Source organism: Scomber scombrus, chromosome 21, assembly GCF_963691925.1.
Source record: "Scomber scombrus chromosome 21, fScoSco1.1, whole genome shotgun sequence".
In the NCBI taxonomy this organism is placed as follows: Eukaryota; Metazoa; Chordata; class Actinopteri; order Scombriformes; family Scombridae; genus Scomber; species Scomber scombrus.
This window is the reverse complement of record NC_084990.1, coordinates 20,255,377-20,271,210: the sequence shown is the minus strand read 5'-3', so window position 1 is coordinate 20,271,210 and position 15,834 is coordinate 20,255,377. Positions and strand designations below refer to the sequence as shown.

General features: G+C 37.2%; 1 protein-coding gene across 2 annotated transcripts; it reads right to left on the bottom strand.

Moving 5' to 3' along the window:
* Positions 1 to 568: 568 nt before the first annotated feature.
* Positions 569 to 15,459, bottom strand: sfxn2 (sideroflexin 2). Of its 2 annotated transcripts, none has more exons than XM_062442482.1 (12): positions 15,353 to 15,459; positions 11,053 to 11,305; positions 9,901 to 10,071; positions 9,708 to 9,806; positions 6,786 to 6,861; positions 5,580 to 5,665; positions 3,295 to 3,355; positions 3,123 to 3,189; positions 2,980 to 3,029; positions 2,836 to 2,885; positions 2,689 to 2,736; positions 569 to 1,446 (listed from the first exon to the last, which is right to left on the bottom strand). In XM_062442482.1, the coding sequence occupies exons 2-12, from the start codon at positions 11,205 to 11,207 to the stop codon at positions 1,347 to 1,349; spliced, it is 963 nt and encodes a 320-aa protein (XP_062298466.1). In that variant the 5' UTR covers positions 11,208 to 11,305; positions 15,353 to 15,459; the 3' UTR covers positions 569 to 1,346. The 2 variants fall into 2 exon arrangements, with proteins under 2 accessions (XP_062298466.1, XP_062298467.1); XM_062442483.1 differs by lacking the exon at positions 15,353 to 15,459 and adding an exon at positions 11,465 to 11,484.
* Positions 15,460 to 15,834: the final 375 nt, after the last annotated feature.

Sequence of the window (15,834 nt, the reverse complement as noted above, 5' to 3'; positions counted from 1 at the left end):
ATGATGCTTATTTTTGCATAATTAGTTACTTTTATGAGTTATTTTACTTTTGATAATACTACTTTTATGCAGTATGATAATGACTTGTAATTGATTTTTATTTTCATTCTGGTGTTGCCTCTTTTACTTAAGTAAAAGATCTGAGTACTATTTCCACCACTTCTATTATTAGCCTTATATGTTCATTTGGTGAAGCTGATATAGTCTGGACTCAAATATAAGATACACCCAACTGCCTTTCTGCAGTTTTTCTGATGCACATCTGGGTATGTTGTACTTTTGTTGCATCTCCTATGTAAAGCTGATATGTTAAACTGTATTTCTTAATTACATATGCATTAAATATGTGCTTTTTTTAAAAATTAATGCCTAAACAGGAGAATTTATTGTTGGAGTTTTAAGGCCTCAGAAAACACAACACGTTGTTTTTCTTATTCTATCTTCAGTTTCTCCACATGTTCATTAAAGTGTCATAAAATCCAATTTAAAACTAAAACCCAACAGCCCATTCATCCATGTAAAGAAAAACATTTTACCCCAAAGATGAAAAAAAAACACCACAGTACTCTGTATTTTACATATTTGAGTGGTTTTATTCCATCTTATTCTGAGAACTGTGGCACAAATCTGAGTTCACACACTGAAATGATTCAAACCTCTCAGATTATAATGCAACACACGTCAGACCTCTACCTCAATTCTGGCAGAAGAGGGCGGCATCCTCCACCTTTATCACACGTCAGCCTCCCTCTCTCACACATACACACATACACACCGCCACGCTCAATCACTGTTTCAAACTGTTTGTCCATTTCTCATTATGTCACTTCCTGTAAACCATGCATAGAAGTAGTTTCTGGTTTTAAAATCAGTTTAAAAAAGAGGAAAAGGAAGAAAGAAAAAGCAGAAAACCCGGCAGTGTTGTTGCCCCTGCCACATTTTTAAAAAGGCACAGATTGAAAAAGGGAGCTTTGCACAATTACAGAAGATTCACATCGAAACACTAAAAAACAGCTGCAGACGAGCCACGCCATGAAGGACGAACTAACACAGAAGAGAAGAGAGATTTAATCCGGCAAAATAAAGCGTAGTTCCTGAGAAGAGAGCATTTGGTTTCTTAACAGGACTTCACAATGCACCTCGGATCTGTTCGTTTTATTGTAAAGAAAACAGAAAAAAGAAAGAAAAAAAAAACACCCCTTCACTAGTTTCTATTAAGCACCCATTTGAACGATGAGTATTTCATTATCATCGCTCATCACTGACAATTAGAAAATAAAGACAAACTACATAAACAGGTACGTATTCGGTGTTGTTGTGTTGACTAAATGACGCTAAAAAGAGCCTCAGAGGCCTTTGTTGAAGTAGACATATTGTACAGCGTCTCCATACTGAGACCTGATGGAGTCTCTCAGCTCGGGCTCCAGCTTCGACACGGCCATGGAGCTGTTATAGCGAGAGACAGAGAGAGAGAGAGTGATTGGAAAGAGAAAACAAACACAGAGAGAAGAAAAAAGAGACATATGGTCAGAATTAACATTTTGATTTAAGAAGCAAACACTGGTTTATTGGTGGTTTACATTTTTTTAAAACCCTTCAAAAGTCTTAAATATTTATTCAAATTCTTGCCTCCAATCAGCTAATTTCCAAATATGTGCCGTTATATTTTATTCCAAGATTTATTTCATGTATTATATTTAAAGGACAGATTCATAGTTTTCAAAGTCTGTTGTTTCCTGAGTGTTGTTTTAAGACACTGAACCAGGTTTTGCTCTCTATAAATTGGAGGCACCTTTACATTGTGCGATTTTTGGCTTTTCAGGACAAAAGTGCACAATCCAAAGTGATGTTCCTAGATCACACTGTCAGACACGTCCACTGATGTCTGATTTTGGAGATTTGGTGACCAAAGATTAAATGATACGATATGTTGCGTAAAACACACTTCCTCTCCTTAAAGTGGACATATGCACATTTCCCAGTCTATATTTATATTCTGGGGATCAACTAGAATATCTTTGCATGATTTACAGTTCAAAAGCCTCCTTATTTATCTTATACTGGCTCTTTATGCAGCCCCTCAGTTTAGCCTCTGTCTGAAACAGACAGAGCTGATGAGTCAGCTGTCTGAAAGCTGCCTTACAGAGGCTACATAAACAAACTAGTGGGTGGATTTCACTTCTTTTTCCCGTTCTACCCGTTTAACATATATTCACCTCAAGTTTTGGAAATTTGACCATGTTTAACATAAATATCTGACATCATAGGGTTATAGACATATATAATCACAACAACTATGATATGTATTATATGATATGTCCCCTTTAATTCTTTTAATTTGTTTTGTTTTTCTATTTTGTTTCTTTATCTCTGCCTTGCTTTTTTTTTTTTTACTGTGTTTTCATTTATTCTGTATGGTTTTATTGCTTTAATTGTCTTTGAGTATTGTTAAAAGCGCTCTATAAATAAAATGTATTATTATTCAAATGTATTATGTCAGTTTGTGTAGTTTGGCTGCATTTCCTCAACATATGATTCACCACACTTTCAGCTTAAAATCTGACAGCCTTGAACTGATATCTTAGTCGGACACAGACATGATTGTTGTTGTCGCACAGTCTAAAAGGCGCCTCTAGTCTATAAGCTACGTGTGTCAGCAGGTGAAAAGTACAGTAACGGGTTGGTTACCATCTCTGGGGGAACAGGGAGCAGGCAGCCGGCACCATGAAGATCAAACTTTTAAAAAGAGAGAGGAAACAAAAAGAGAATTATTCCTCTCTGAAACAAATCCAAGCCATTAATAAACCTGTAAACTCCCTCACATGTTCTACTTACAACGCTCCCACCATCATCACTTGTAGTGGTCCGTGGAGATACGTGATTTTCTGTGAAAAGACAGAAAGAAGAACGGATGTCAGACGCACTCGTTCACATCAGAAGCTTTAGCAAGAGGACGGTAAATGAAGACAAAGATCTAACCTGCATGAACTTGTATTTTTCCAGCCTCTGCATGATGATGGGGAGGATGACTGATAAAAGAAGAGTGAAAAGAAAAGTTAGTTGTTGTGATAAATTAGCAGTATTTAAATTTAGAAGATGGATTTTTCTTTTAATTTGCTTACTCATTCCTGGTGCAGCCATGGTGATTCGAGAGATGACCACCTGTGTGATGCCTTTTACCGCTGCTTTCTACAGAAGAGATAAAAAAGGATGATTTGTGAATAGGGAAACAACATTTTTGTGCCTTTTTTTAAATTAACAAACGTCTGGTATTGTGTCCTGACAGTGACTGACCGTAGAGTTGCCCAGTTTGTTGCCATTTTCATCTGTGACAGCAATGCCGTTCAGGATTTCTCTGAGAAATAGAAAGAAAATGACGGAGAAGTGAAATAAAAAGGGAAGCAGAATGTAAAAATGTTGTGGTTTTCTTATCGTCCGCCGCCTGCCGTGACGCACACTACGCTTTGGTGGATATTTTGACTACACGGTGGAAGCACACCGGAGCCGTCTGGGAGAACATTTAGTAATCAAAACAAACAAACAAAAAAAAAAGTGCCACATTAACAAAAATAGTAAGAGCATTATATGTCAGCTATATTTCATTTCATTGTCACTTATTTTAATTTGCAATGCAGCACGCGTTCATCTACATTTCTGTATATGTGCCACTGCGGTCCGTTGGCCAGATGATTTGCCATAAAGACGACGACAGCAACAAGACGAGACTTCTCAAGACTGAACACGAACCACGCAGAGCAACAGGGAACAACAAAACCTCAAAACTGGAACAACAAACACTGTTTCAGCAAATATAGCTGTGAAAGCAACATGAAGTAAAACACAGCTAAGCAACACTGACCACAAACATTAACAGTAGACAGAAATAAAATACAATAATCATCATGTTGATCTTCATAGTTACAGTTTTTATGATCAATGATTATAAATGTAAGGATGTGATCGGCAGCTGTCAGTCATTATTTAAGTTTGATAGAAGCTTTTCTGACACATACAGTACAAGAACATCAGATGTTAATATCTGTGTTTTTTGCTGTAGTAAGGCGGGCGGGAGTCGGTCTCCGAGGTGTTTTTAAAGTAGTGAGCCTTCCTCCTCAAGCAGGGCTGAATATCAGTATTCAATAGTATTAAAAGGTGTAAATAAATAACCCAATACCAAGTAGTATCAAAACCTCTCCAGTCACCACATTTGATTAGTCAGCATATTCATTTATTTATTTTTTTTGCTTTATTTATTGTTATTTAATCTTATTCAAGTATTGTCAATATTTATTCATACATTTTTTAATTTAGGTTTATTTTTCCCTCTCTTCTGTTGGGTGTGCTGTATGGCTGTATGAGGTGGGAGTACTGTATGTTGTTTGGTTTGTTTAAACTCAATAAAAAGTATCTTTAAAAAATACAAACAAACCTCTCCAGTCAAACGATACCTGCATTTGAACCCTTTTTCTTGCAGCCAATTCTTCAGCATGTGATCGGCCCACTACTGCAGCAGCTGCAACCTGAGCATTCTGCAGTGACAATACTTTATTTTACAGTTCTGTGGAGTTATTATAATAAATATTACAATAATTTGAACACTTTTAAAATGTACTTGTAGAAATGTAGAAATCATTTGGATGCAGGAGGAGTGGTGGCATTTTACACAACTGAATGCTTTTACATGATCAGTATTGAATGAAATGGAGAAGAAGAAAAAGGGTATCAAATGAAGTACTGGTGCTGGTATCACTTTAAGGGTACTGGTATTGATACTGCAGTGTTACCCATTAATTATATAGAATGTGGCGGCTCACCATTGTCTAATTTGTGCCACCACAGTTTCATAGTGAACCAAACACGTCTGTACTAAAGCACAAAATTGTTTGGAGCACAATTGTTTAATGTTTTATAGATATACTGTAACCTCTTCATTTTGCTCTCAGAGTGAACCAGAATGATGCATTTGACTTTAAAATGTGCCCCCGGACTCAGACTGAGGTCCAACCACTATAGTCTCTTAAGATTCTGTGGGAAACTCTGTACTGGTATCATAATGTTAATGATATCCAGCCCTGGTCTCATGGTATGACTAGCTGACCTCATGTACTGTAGGAGTGTGTAAAGGTCAGACCGATGCTGCCGCCACTGGAAACATTTAAATAAAACTGATGTCTGAATTCTGTCCAACAAACGTCACTGAAACAAAGCAGAGCATTTGTTTTTTTTTGTTCTTTTAAAGCCATATCTTTTAAAAACAGCCCCCGCGGAAAGAATCTAATGCCCACTGAATACTGTTTAGCGCCACAGCTGCAGAAATCTACTCAACATGAAACTATTGTGATACACATCTCACACCTTTCTCCAGATCAGAAGTGCTGCCTGAACACCTACATAAAGCTCTGACACAGGAAACGAGACAGCGAGCCGCCATCAGGGCTTCTCAGAACGTGGGCTCTGAGAACTTTGATTGCAGCACACCCTCAAAACTGGAAATCAGTCGATTACAATCGAACAGCTGCCTAAACATCTATAATTTTATGGTTTTTTTTTGGTATTTTTATGTAGCAGATGGGACTCACTGTTGCCTCATCATGGGAATGTTCACACAGTTGGCGGAGGCCACGGCTGCGAAAGGAACCCAGCGAGCGATGAGAGGAGGAGCTTTCTGCAGGACAAAGATGATGCCAAATATGAATAAAATAATAATAAAATGTTAAAATCATCACTCATGAAATCGACCTTTATCACAGCAGGAATTTTGACATGTCATTTGAGGACGAGTGGTGTGACGACTGTAATTAATGACTAATATTGTCTATAACTAGCATAGGAACCTTCATATGAATATCTGATGACTGTTATTAGTAAGTGCTTTTCCTCTTATGATATGTCAAAATATCAGTTGTAAAAAAGGACTACTAGATAGTACTTAATACACAAACTAACACTAAAGTTGTCTGCAGGTACTGAGAATGTTTTATGTTATAAATAATACATACATACATAAATAAATAAAGGTCAACTTACTAGCTTTATTCCAAGCTTTCAACCCTAGCTCATGGTTTTCTTCAAGGCAAATAAATTAGAAGGGCTTACAATCAGATCTGTGAACTTATCACATGCATATTATATGAGAAAATTTACTGGTATATCATAACCCCTGTATACACCGTCTGCAGAGGACGACTGGTCAAAAGCTCTGGAAAAAGCTAGTAATAGCTAGCTTTTTTTTTTGGAGTTAAACTTCTTTATAATAAACTTCTTTAGAATAAACTTTAACACTTAATTGCCAAAGTTTATTCAGCCAAGCAACTAAAAAGTTATGATAACATGAGACTATTGTTTTTTGGGGGGGGGTGTGGGTTACCTCAAGGTCCATTTCCTAGCTTTTATCTGGAGTCTTCAACCCTAACTCATGGTTTTCTTCAAGGGAAAGTGTTTAGAAGTGTTCGTCTCATACAATCTAATTTGTGAGCTTATCATATGCACATTATGTGATTGTCTAATATCTAAATTTACTGGTATATTATATCCCCTGTAAACTGCAGATGAAGACTGCAAGATGTGGTCAAAAGCTCTGTAAGAAGCTAGGAAGTGGACCTTGAGTTGTGCTTTTTTTGTTAAACCTTTCCAAGCGTCAAAAATACATTTTCACAGCCAATATTCACAGTTCATTTAGTCAAGCTACAACCGTGTTTTATAAAAATGCTGATAACATCAGACTGCAACACATCTGGATTAGTTTGGTGATTAAATTATTTAAAATGTAACGTGTGTGTTTGTACCTTTGTGTAAAGGTTGAGTCCGACTGCGGTTGCTAAAGCTGTGCTGGTTGCTGTAAGGTAGGCGACTCCGATCTGACTGAAAGAGACGACAGAGACACGGGACAGCAGAGGATTACAATCACTTTTTTTTTTAAAGTCCACTGAGATGAACAATCATTTAACGTCTTTTCATGTTTCTCACATCAGGATCAGATTTAGCACACTTAACACACAATATGTATCACACCATTTATCTACTATTTACTCATTTGCACTTACAGTTTATATTATGAACATTTTCACATCCTGGTCAGTACATATACAATCAATTTTCCTCATTTTAAACTAGAACAACTCTCTTCAATTCGGAGTATATTTATCATATTTTTAATGTGAATTTCTATTTCATATTATTTATGATTACTTGACTTGTGGTTCTTGTATTTTCTGTTCCTTTTTTTTTTTTTTTTAAGATTTATTTTTAGGCTTTTTATGCCTTTATTCAGACAATCTGGTCAGACAGGCCGACAGAAAACAGGGAGACGGAGAGAGAGGGGAATGACCTGCAGCATACGATTACATAGCATGCACTGTCACCACTCGACCACCAGGGCGCTCCCTATTTTCTCTTACTTTGTATATTTTGATTGCAATGCACCATAACACCAAAGTGAATTTCCTTGTATGTGCAAACCTACTTGGCAATAAACCTGATTCTGATTTGTGAACACTCACTGAGCACTTTATTAGGAACACCTGTGCTATCTGATGCAATCCAGGTCTGCCATAAATTCTACTTAGACATTTTTATTGGCACTGTCAGGAAGGTGATAATTCTACTTTATGTTTATTACTTGGTTTAAAGTGGGTGGTTCTGTACTGGAGTGCATGATATTGAAAAGTTTTCCTAATAATTTGTCCACCAAGCAATGGTACGAGCTTCATAATTAGATTTTACAGGTGTTCCTAATAAGGTGCTCAGTGAGTTTATTTATCTATTAGCCAGATCAGAAATGTGATTTTCCTAGGCTAACATGCAAATGTGGGTCGGCCCTGCACCACTCCAGAGGGTGGCAGTAATGAATATGCAGCCACTTATGCACTTCGTCAGCAACAACAAACAAACAAATAACACAAACTAAACATTCACTTTTTAAGCTCCACATATCTGGAACAAACTCCCAGAGGACTGCCGGTCTGCTCCAACTCTCAGCTCTCTTAAAACACTGCTGAAGACTTTTCTGCTTGTGACTTTAGGGTTAATATCTTACACTTCACTGTAACTATTTTATTCTCCTGTCTTGTTCTATTTTAGCTCAATTTTGTTTGAAAAAGTTGTGTAGTAGACATGCACATTCAGAATAAAAAAACCAGGTGCTGAACCAAATAACTAAATCTGTAATGGCAGAAATAGATCGAATGCAGGCATCATTTAATGGGATATCACAGTAAATCATACCTGCATTGGGAGCTACAATGTGCAGACTTTTTTCTGCCGTTACAGCTTAATTTTATTTTATATCCTGCATTTTATGTTTTATGTGAAGCACATTAAATTGCCTTGTTGTTGAAATGTGCTATACAAAAAAAATGCCTCGCCTTGACTGACATGGAGTTTTTCTGAGCTCTCACCCACACAGATCATTAAGTGGCTGCACTGATGAGAGATCAGATAAACATCAACATGTTACACCTTCTGTAATGGAGTCTTCCTGTCGCCGCCATGACACAAAAACAAAGATGGTTGATTTTAGTTCAGTTCAGCTGCAGTCGCAGGGGACAGATGGTGTTAGCAGCTACTTTCACAGACTGCTTGCTGACGTAGTTTCTCCAGGGATGAGTATAGATTATGTATGCATCCTGGAGAGACAGATGCATTTATAACTTTTCAGCATCTGTCTCTGTGGCTGCCTGCTTGGATTTAGGCTTTAGGCCTTTCTGATATTGGATAGTTATCTGGTTGGATATTGGATATCCAATATCAAAAAGAAGCTAAATGCATTCGGCCCAAAAATCGGATTGTTTAAACCACCTCGGGAGAAGCTGTTGAAAATGCATCTGTCTCTCCAAGACCGATATGTAAGCCACACTCCTCCCAAGTGTAACTACGTCAGAAAGAGGTCTGTGGAAGTCGTCTCTACAGGGTCTGTCCCGTGATAATGGCAGCTAAAGTTACACTGAAATTACACTGCTGTCGTCCTTCTTTTAGCGTCTAAAGTAACAGGACCGAATGATTGAAATCCTGAGATAAACACAAAGCTGTTGTAATGCTTATCTGATTTCAGATCATTTCTGAATGATGGGTGGGTGGGTGTGTGTGTGTGTGTGTGTGTGTGTGTGTGTGTGTGTGTGTGTGTGTGTGTGTGTGTGTCATGGGCTACTTTCGGGGACAAATTTCAGACTTTAGACCAGTTAATTAGGGACAGCTTGTTCAATGGGGGATACGACTTTTATTCCCAACTGCAAAAGGCTGATTTTGGGGATCTGTGGTTATGGTTAGGGTGAGAAATGAATGCAAGTCTATGTAATGTCCCCAAAAGTCACTTAAGCAAATGTGTGTGTCTGTGTCTGAGCCCCTGAAGACAATGAAACTTGTATCCTACCTGCTACCTAGGCTACATTCACATTACATACTGAAGTGACCTAAATCTGATTTTTTTGGTCTCGAAATGACTCAGATCTGTTTTTTTCATATCAGATCTGGGCCAAATGTGGTCCTAGATCTGATTCACATCCGATCTCTGGCAATCCAACAGAACCGTCAGATTAATTTGTTGTTTTTACTACTCATAGTTATATATAAAGAAGTTAATTCTTCCTTTTTTGGCAGCTGTGGGAGTATTACCACCACCATCTGGACTGGAGGGAGGCTCACACCAACTAGCATCTGGACATGAGAAACACCGGATATGACAGAGTGTGAATGAGGCCTTGAGTTCTTACTTTGGAGTGATGGGGGAGGCAGCGTTGCGGTTGGTGTAGTTGACCAGAGCGTTAAAGGACTGATTGACCCACTGCCAGAACACCACAGCAGGAACTGTCCTAGAAAACAGACAGTTATGAAACCTCTAAAGCTTCCTCTTTGAACAACGTAGGATGTGGTCGAATGCGGCTCGTCCGGTTTGTTCTCAGCTACCTGTAGAACTGCAACATGAAGCCGGTGATGGCCATGCCCCCGGGGACCTGAAAGGACATGCGGCCGATGATGTTCATGCGGTCCCCCGTGTCTGGGTGGAAGGCCGAGTCGTACAGCTTCTTTGCATAGTGGAGCTGCTCCTCTGTAGTGCCGGGAGGAACAGATCCTGCCCTACAAAAAAATGCCAAAAACCAGACACTGAACACACTCGCTAACACAAGACGTTTGCCTGCCATTAACCACCTGCAGACACATTCTTGTATAGCCTGTTTTTCTTTTTATTGGCTCATTTTTCTTGCTGAAACTTGCAGGCGACACAGTTAAAATGCAGACGCCAGAGCATGAGCCAGACTATAAAGGGAAAATCCACCCAAAAGCAGATCTCTCATACAGCACAGTTCCAGTTTCACACTTCTGTCTGAGATATGAAATCAGATTCAATCTCATTCAAACATAATATATTTATAAATTAGTATAAACTCTTGAAGTAAGTCAATAATTCTGCGTTTATAGACCAATTCCCAAAAAATAGGTGTTAACTGAGACACTTTTAATTAGGACTGTGCAATGTGACTGAAATCTCATATCACAATATATGTCATTTTATAGCCCGATAACGATACGTATCATTATATTGGTCATTTTATATCCAAATAACGATACATATCACGATACAGGTCATTTAAGATCCCAATAAAAATACATAATATTGGTCATTTTATATCCCGATAATGATACGTATCACGATATATAGCACATTTTCTGTGGATTCAATGAATTAATAGTTTCTGGTCTGGTATAACATTCATAATGTTACTATAAGTATAATAAAAGCTTTGCGAATAAAAAGCCAAGAAAAGTAATTTATTAATGTTTTCTGTGCAAAAGATGCTCCAAATAAACTAGGCAGCCATTTTCCTATGGTTTAAATATATAAATATATCGTCTTTTCGCACAATCCTACTTGGGATGAAATTCATAAAGATGTAGAAATTCAGATACTGTCTCTGATATTGTTTTTTATGTTGCATTTTCTTTCAAACCGCTGAAAGGCTGATTTTAAAAAAAGGTGCAAGATTTGCCACAGATAGCCTGTATGTGTGTGTGATTGTGTTTTCAGTTAGCATTCATCTTCAGTGTCCGTTTCCTCACCTGCAGCTTTCTACTAAAGCTTTGGCCTCGTCCAGACGTGAGTCAGGCAGGACGGCTGTTCGAGAGTCTGTGATGTTGAAGAAGTGTTTCAGTCGGCCCATAAACGTGGACTGATCCCATCGTGGTGCATCGATGTCGAACGAGCTCAAAGCCATGGTGGTTGTTAAAGAGCAGTTCCAAAACTAATGCATTAAAAACTATAAACAGCCGCTATTTACGCTCCAAAAGGCTTCTCAGCAGCTGCAGTCGAAATCTAAAGAAAAGTGGAGAAAAATATTTGTGATTAGCTGCATATTCTGTGAAAGGTGATTGTCCCACTTACAACTAAAACACAAACGGTCTCATAGCAGATTAATGAATTACATGATGTCAGTTTCACACAAATAGAGCCACCTGCTTCATGTTTGGTTACCTGTCTGTGAAACCAGTCAGGCCCAGTTTGAGCTGATGCAACACTGACAGATATTTAGCTCAGTGGGTCAGCGAGGGTCACACTCTCTACCTCTGACCTCTCGTTCCCACAGGATTGCCCAGAGGTTTAGGTGTCAGTGTGCGCACAAACATTGTCTACCAAAAGCTTCAGTACGAACTTTGGCTTATTTGACTTTATGAAAGATGAGACGACACAAAAAAGGTCTTTTGTGTAAAGAAAGTAAAGACACAAGTCCAGGTCATCAGAGGTGATCAGACAAATACAGATACCAGTGTTGAAACAATTAGTCAATTAATTAGTTGACAGAAAATTAATAGTCAACTATTTAAAAAGTTGATTAATTGTTTATAAAATTTTTCAAGCAAAAATGCCAAAAAAAAAAAAATTAGTTGGCTGATTTCAAGCTTTTCATATGTATTCATTTGCTGCTTTTCTTCATCTTCTATCATTTAAAAGTGTTAGACTATTGAGTGGAAACATGACATCTGAAGATGTTACCTTGGGAAGCTGAAATTAACTGTTTTGTTTTTTTTTTTTACAATTTTCTGGGTTTATAAAACAAAAGGAACATCATAATTAGTTATAGCCCTAATAAACACCTAAATTATCATCATTAAAATGAAGTTAAACAGCAAAAAAACTAACTATAAATATTGAAGTTGTAACTAGAATGATTAGTTTACATTTTTAAGTTTACCTCACTGCCAACCGTTATTGACATACATTTCTAAATGATGATGCTTAAATGTACTTTTCTCTTTTTTTAATAAGTAAAAGGTAATTTATTAAACTAATGATTACTTTGTTCATTGGTTAACATGCTGATTATTTTCTTGATTAATAATTAGTAGTTTGGTCCATGAAATGTTGGAAAAACAGTGAAAAGGTGCCATTGACCACTTTTTAGAGCCTTCGATTTGCTTGTTTTGTCCGACCAACATTAGCAAGTTAAGATGATCATTTGACTGTTAAAAATGTTGAATAAAAAACGCAAATTTTCACATTTAAGAAGTTCAAACTGGTTAATCATTTGGGTGTTTCTGCTCGAAAAATGACTGAAAAGATTAGTAGATTACCAAAATAACATTTTCTGCTGATTGCAACTGCTCTAAATGGGCTGCAGCTACCAATTATTTTCATTATTGATTAAGTGTATGAAATGAAAAGAATAGCATTTATCATTTCTTAGAGGCCACAGTGATGTTTTCAATTTGCTTTTTTTGTCTAACAGTGTTTAAAATGTAAAGATATTCAATTAAATGTCATATATGTCAAAGAAAAACAGCCAATATTCACATTTGAGAAACTAGAACCATCAAATATGTATTATTTTGGCTTTAAACTGACTGAAATGAATCAGTTATCAAAGAAGATGCAGATTAATTTTCTAATGACGGACTAATGTTACAGCTTTAGCCTCCAATCGTAACCAACGAAGCGGTCAGGGCTGCTGTTTGCTAACGTAACATGTGCCCTTGGGTTTAAACCTGAATAAACAGGAACTCCCTATAAATACTCAAGGCCCAAACTTCCACTAGAAATCATTGACCACCTCCCGGTAAAACGGTCATTTTGGGTTTTGCAGCTGCAGCACTTAAAATCTGCTGACTTCAGCTGCATTTATCCAAACATCCCTCTGTACTTATTACATTACTAATTACTCACTGCAGGTGTTTTTCGTGAAGAGGAATCTCACAGGCACAAAAGTTTCCTATGTGGTGTAATCTTCTTAAATAAAAAGGCACGTGGAGAGTATATGAGGGCTCTTTGAAGGCTCAAGTCTGGCTGGAACTGGATTGTTTCTGCAGCTGTTTGTTTAGAAAGTGGGCGAAAGGCCTGCGAGACCTTGTGGGGAACACAGTGCATTAGCCAAAAGTCAACATAGCCCTGCTTTCTGAATCTGTACCATGATATTACCAATACACACATAAATAAATAAAGACTGGAAGTGATGGGATGAAACTGGGTCATTACTGACGTAGAGGAAAAGCAGATTTTTTCCGATTTTGCTCAATGAAATGTTTAAAATTACTGGAAAAAATGCCTGAAGCTGATACTCTCAAATATCTTTCTTTTTTCTTGTCTGACAAACAGTAATAAAGTCCCAAAAAGCTGCAAATTCTCACATTCAAAAGCTGCAACGATTAGTCGACTGACAGAAAGTTAAATCGGCAACTATTCTGATAATCGAATAATCATTTAGTCAGTTTTTAAGCAAAAATGCTTCTCTAATGTCACAATAAACTCAGTACTTTTGGATTTGGACGTTTGCTCTGACAAAACAACACATTCAAAGATTTTACATTGAGCTTTAGGAGATTATAAACATACATTTTTCTCTATTTTGTGGCATTTTATTGACAAAGAGATTAATTAAGAAAATGAATTGTTAATGAAAATAATCGTTAGTAGCAGCTGTAGAAATGTTCGATTGATAAATGACTTAAATGAGTTGTAAAAGTGACTTATCTAATCAAAGATCTGTTCAGAATCACAGAACTAAACAAAAGAAAAACTGAGTATCTTTACAGATACATTTAAAGATTTGCAGATGATGTTTTGTTGTTCATACACCTGCAGATTTTTGATAAATAGACATCAGTAATGTGGATATAACAACTAAGTGGGTAAAGGCAAACAATAGAAGAGCTATACAGTCTGAAAAGATCAGAAAATTGTATCACTTTACTGTAATGAAGTCTTTAAAACCAAGAAGACAACACTTACGTCGTATCACGATATTATATCCAAAATCTAAGACAATATCTGGTCTCATATGACAATAGATATAATTTTTATATATTGCCAGGCCCTGATTGAAACATGTTTTTCTTGCTGTAATCATTCCTCCTGTTCATACTGACCATTAGAAGATCCCTTCATAATGTACTTACAATGTAAGCGATGGAGGAAAAAATCCACATTCCTCTCTGCAAAAATGTATTTAAAAGTTTATCTGAAGTTTATGTGAAGCTTCAGCTGTCGAAATGAGTCAAATCAAGACGTTATAATTCAATGTTAGTCTTTTTAGTGCCAAAGTTCCTCTTTTTGTTACCAAAAGTCCACCACAACTCAACAGGGAAACACAAAGAGGGAATGTGATGCTAGAAAGACAGTAAATGTGTCAGATATCCACTTGACATGACTAACTCAGACTGCTGAAGCCTCATATAAGTTTCACATAAACCTTTAAATGCATTCTTGCAATAAATAACAGTGTGGCCCCCATTACTGACATTGAAAGTACATTTGAAGGGGATCTTTTAATAGCCTGTAAGAACAGGAGGAATGACTACAGTTCACTGTCTGTAGAATCACCTGAATGTTGCCTTGAAGAATTGTGAACTAATCCTTTAAAGCTTAAAACGTACAATTAGTGGATTAATTGATAAAATAACGGGATCAGTGATGAAAATAATCATTATAGCAGCCCTGTATGAAGGTGAAAGTGCTTTGAACATGACTAATGCATATGTTGCATGGGAATAGTGCTGCTGACACACATTAGAAACGAACATTCTTTAGGTTAAACAGAGTCTTGGCAAACTGGATCTGCAGGCCAGAGCTCAGCCAGTAAACAGCCTACACATTAAAATCTCACCTATTTTAAGCTTGTGCGTGAGTAATAATGTGTTAAACTGTACGCAAACACTCCCTCTAACACGTAAATAAACATGATGTGTGGTCAGAGTGGCTCCATGTGTGAAGATCACCGAATCAGCTGCTGTGAAAAGGGGAGTTGAGAAATGTCAGGAGCTTCAGACTGATGCAACTCAGCGCTCAGTTACAGTCTGAGTCCTGCAGAGAGACACTGACCTGCTGCTGCTCTTTCTCTGCAACCTGCAACATAAAACACAGTAAACTTACCTTTCAGAGACTCTTCAGACGTGCTGCAGAAAATAGCTGTCAGATACCCAAAATGTGCTCGTGTGGCATAGTAAAAGAAATGTGCACGTGGCATGCAGTCGTCCAATCACGCGCTGGGGCAGCTCCCAGTGAAAACAACCAAACATTTTGCTTCAGTGTGTAGTGCACAAAATAAAACACATGTATGGGCTTCTTTATACGTGCACGGTGTGAATAGTGACTCGTTGAAAGGTCTGTGAGAAACAAGTGTGAAGAAAAAAGAGAAACAAGTTTATGAGACTTACAAATGTAACATCCGCAGAGCTAAAAGCTAAAGTAGTCCTCCATAGTTTTTTGTAAAGACTTTATTTATCATGACACCACGGACAATGGAATGAAAGTGATATAAAATAGAAATATAAAACTAAATATAAAATAGAATAAAATACAAATTAAATTTACAAAAATAAAGCATACAAAAAAAATTCAATATTTGTATATAA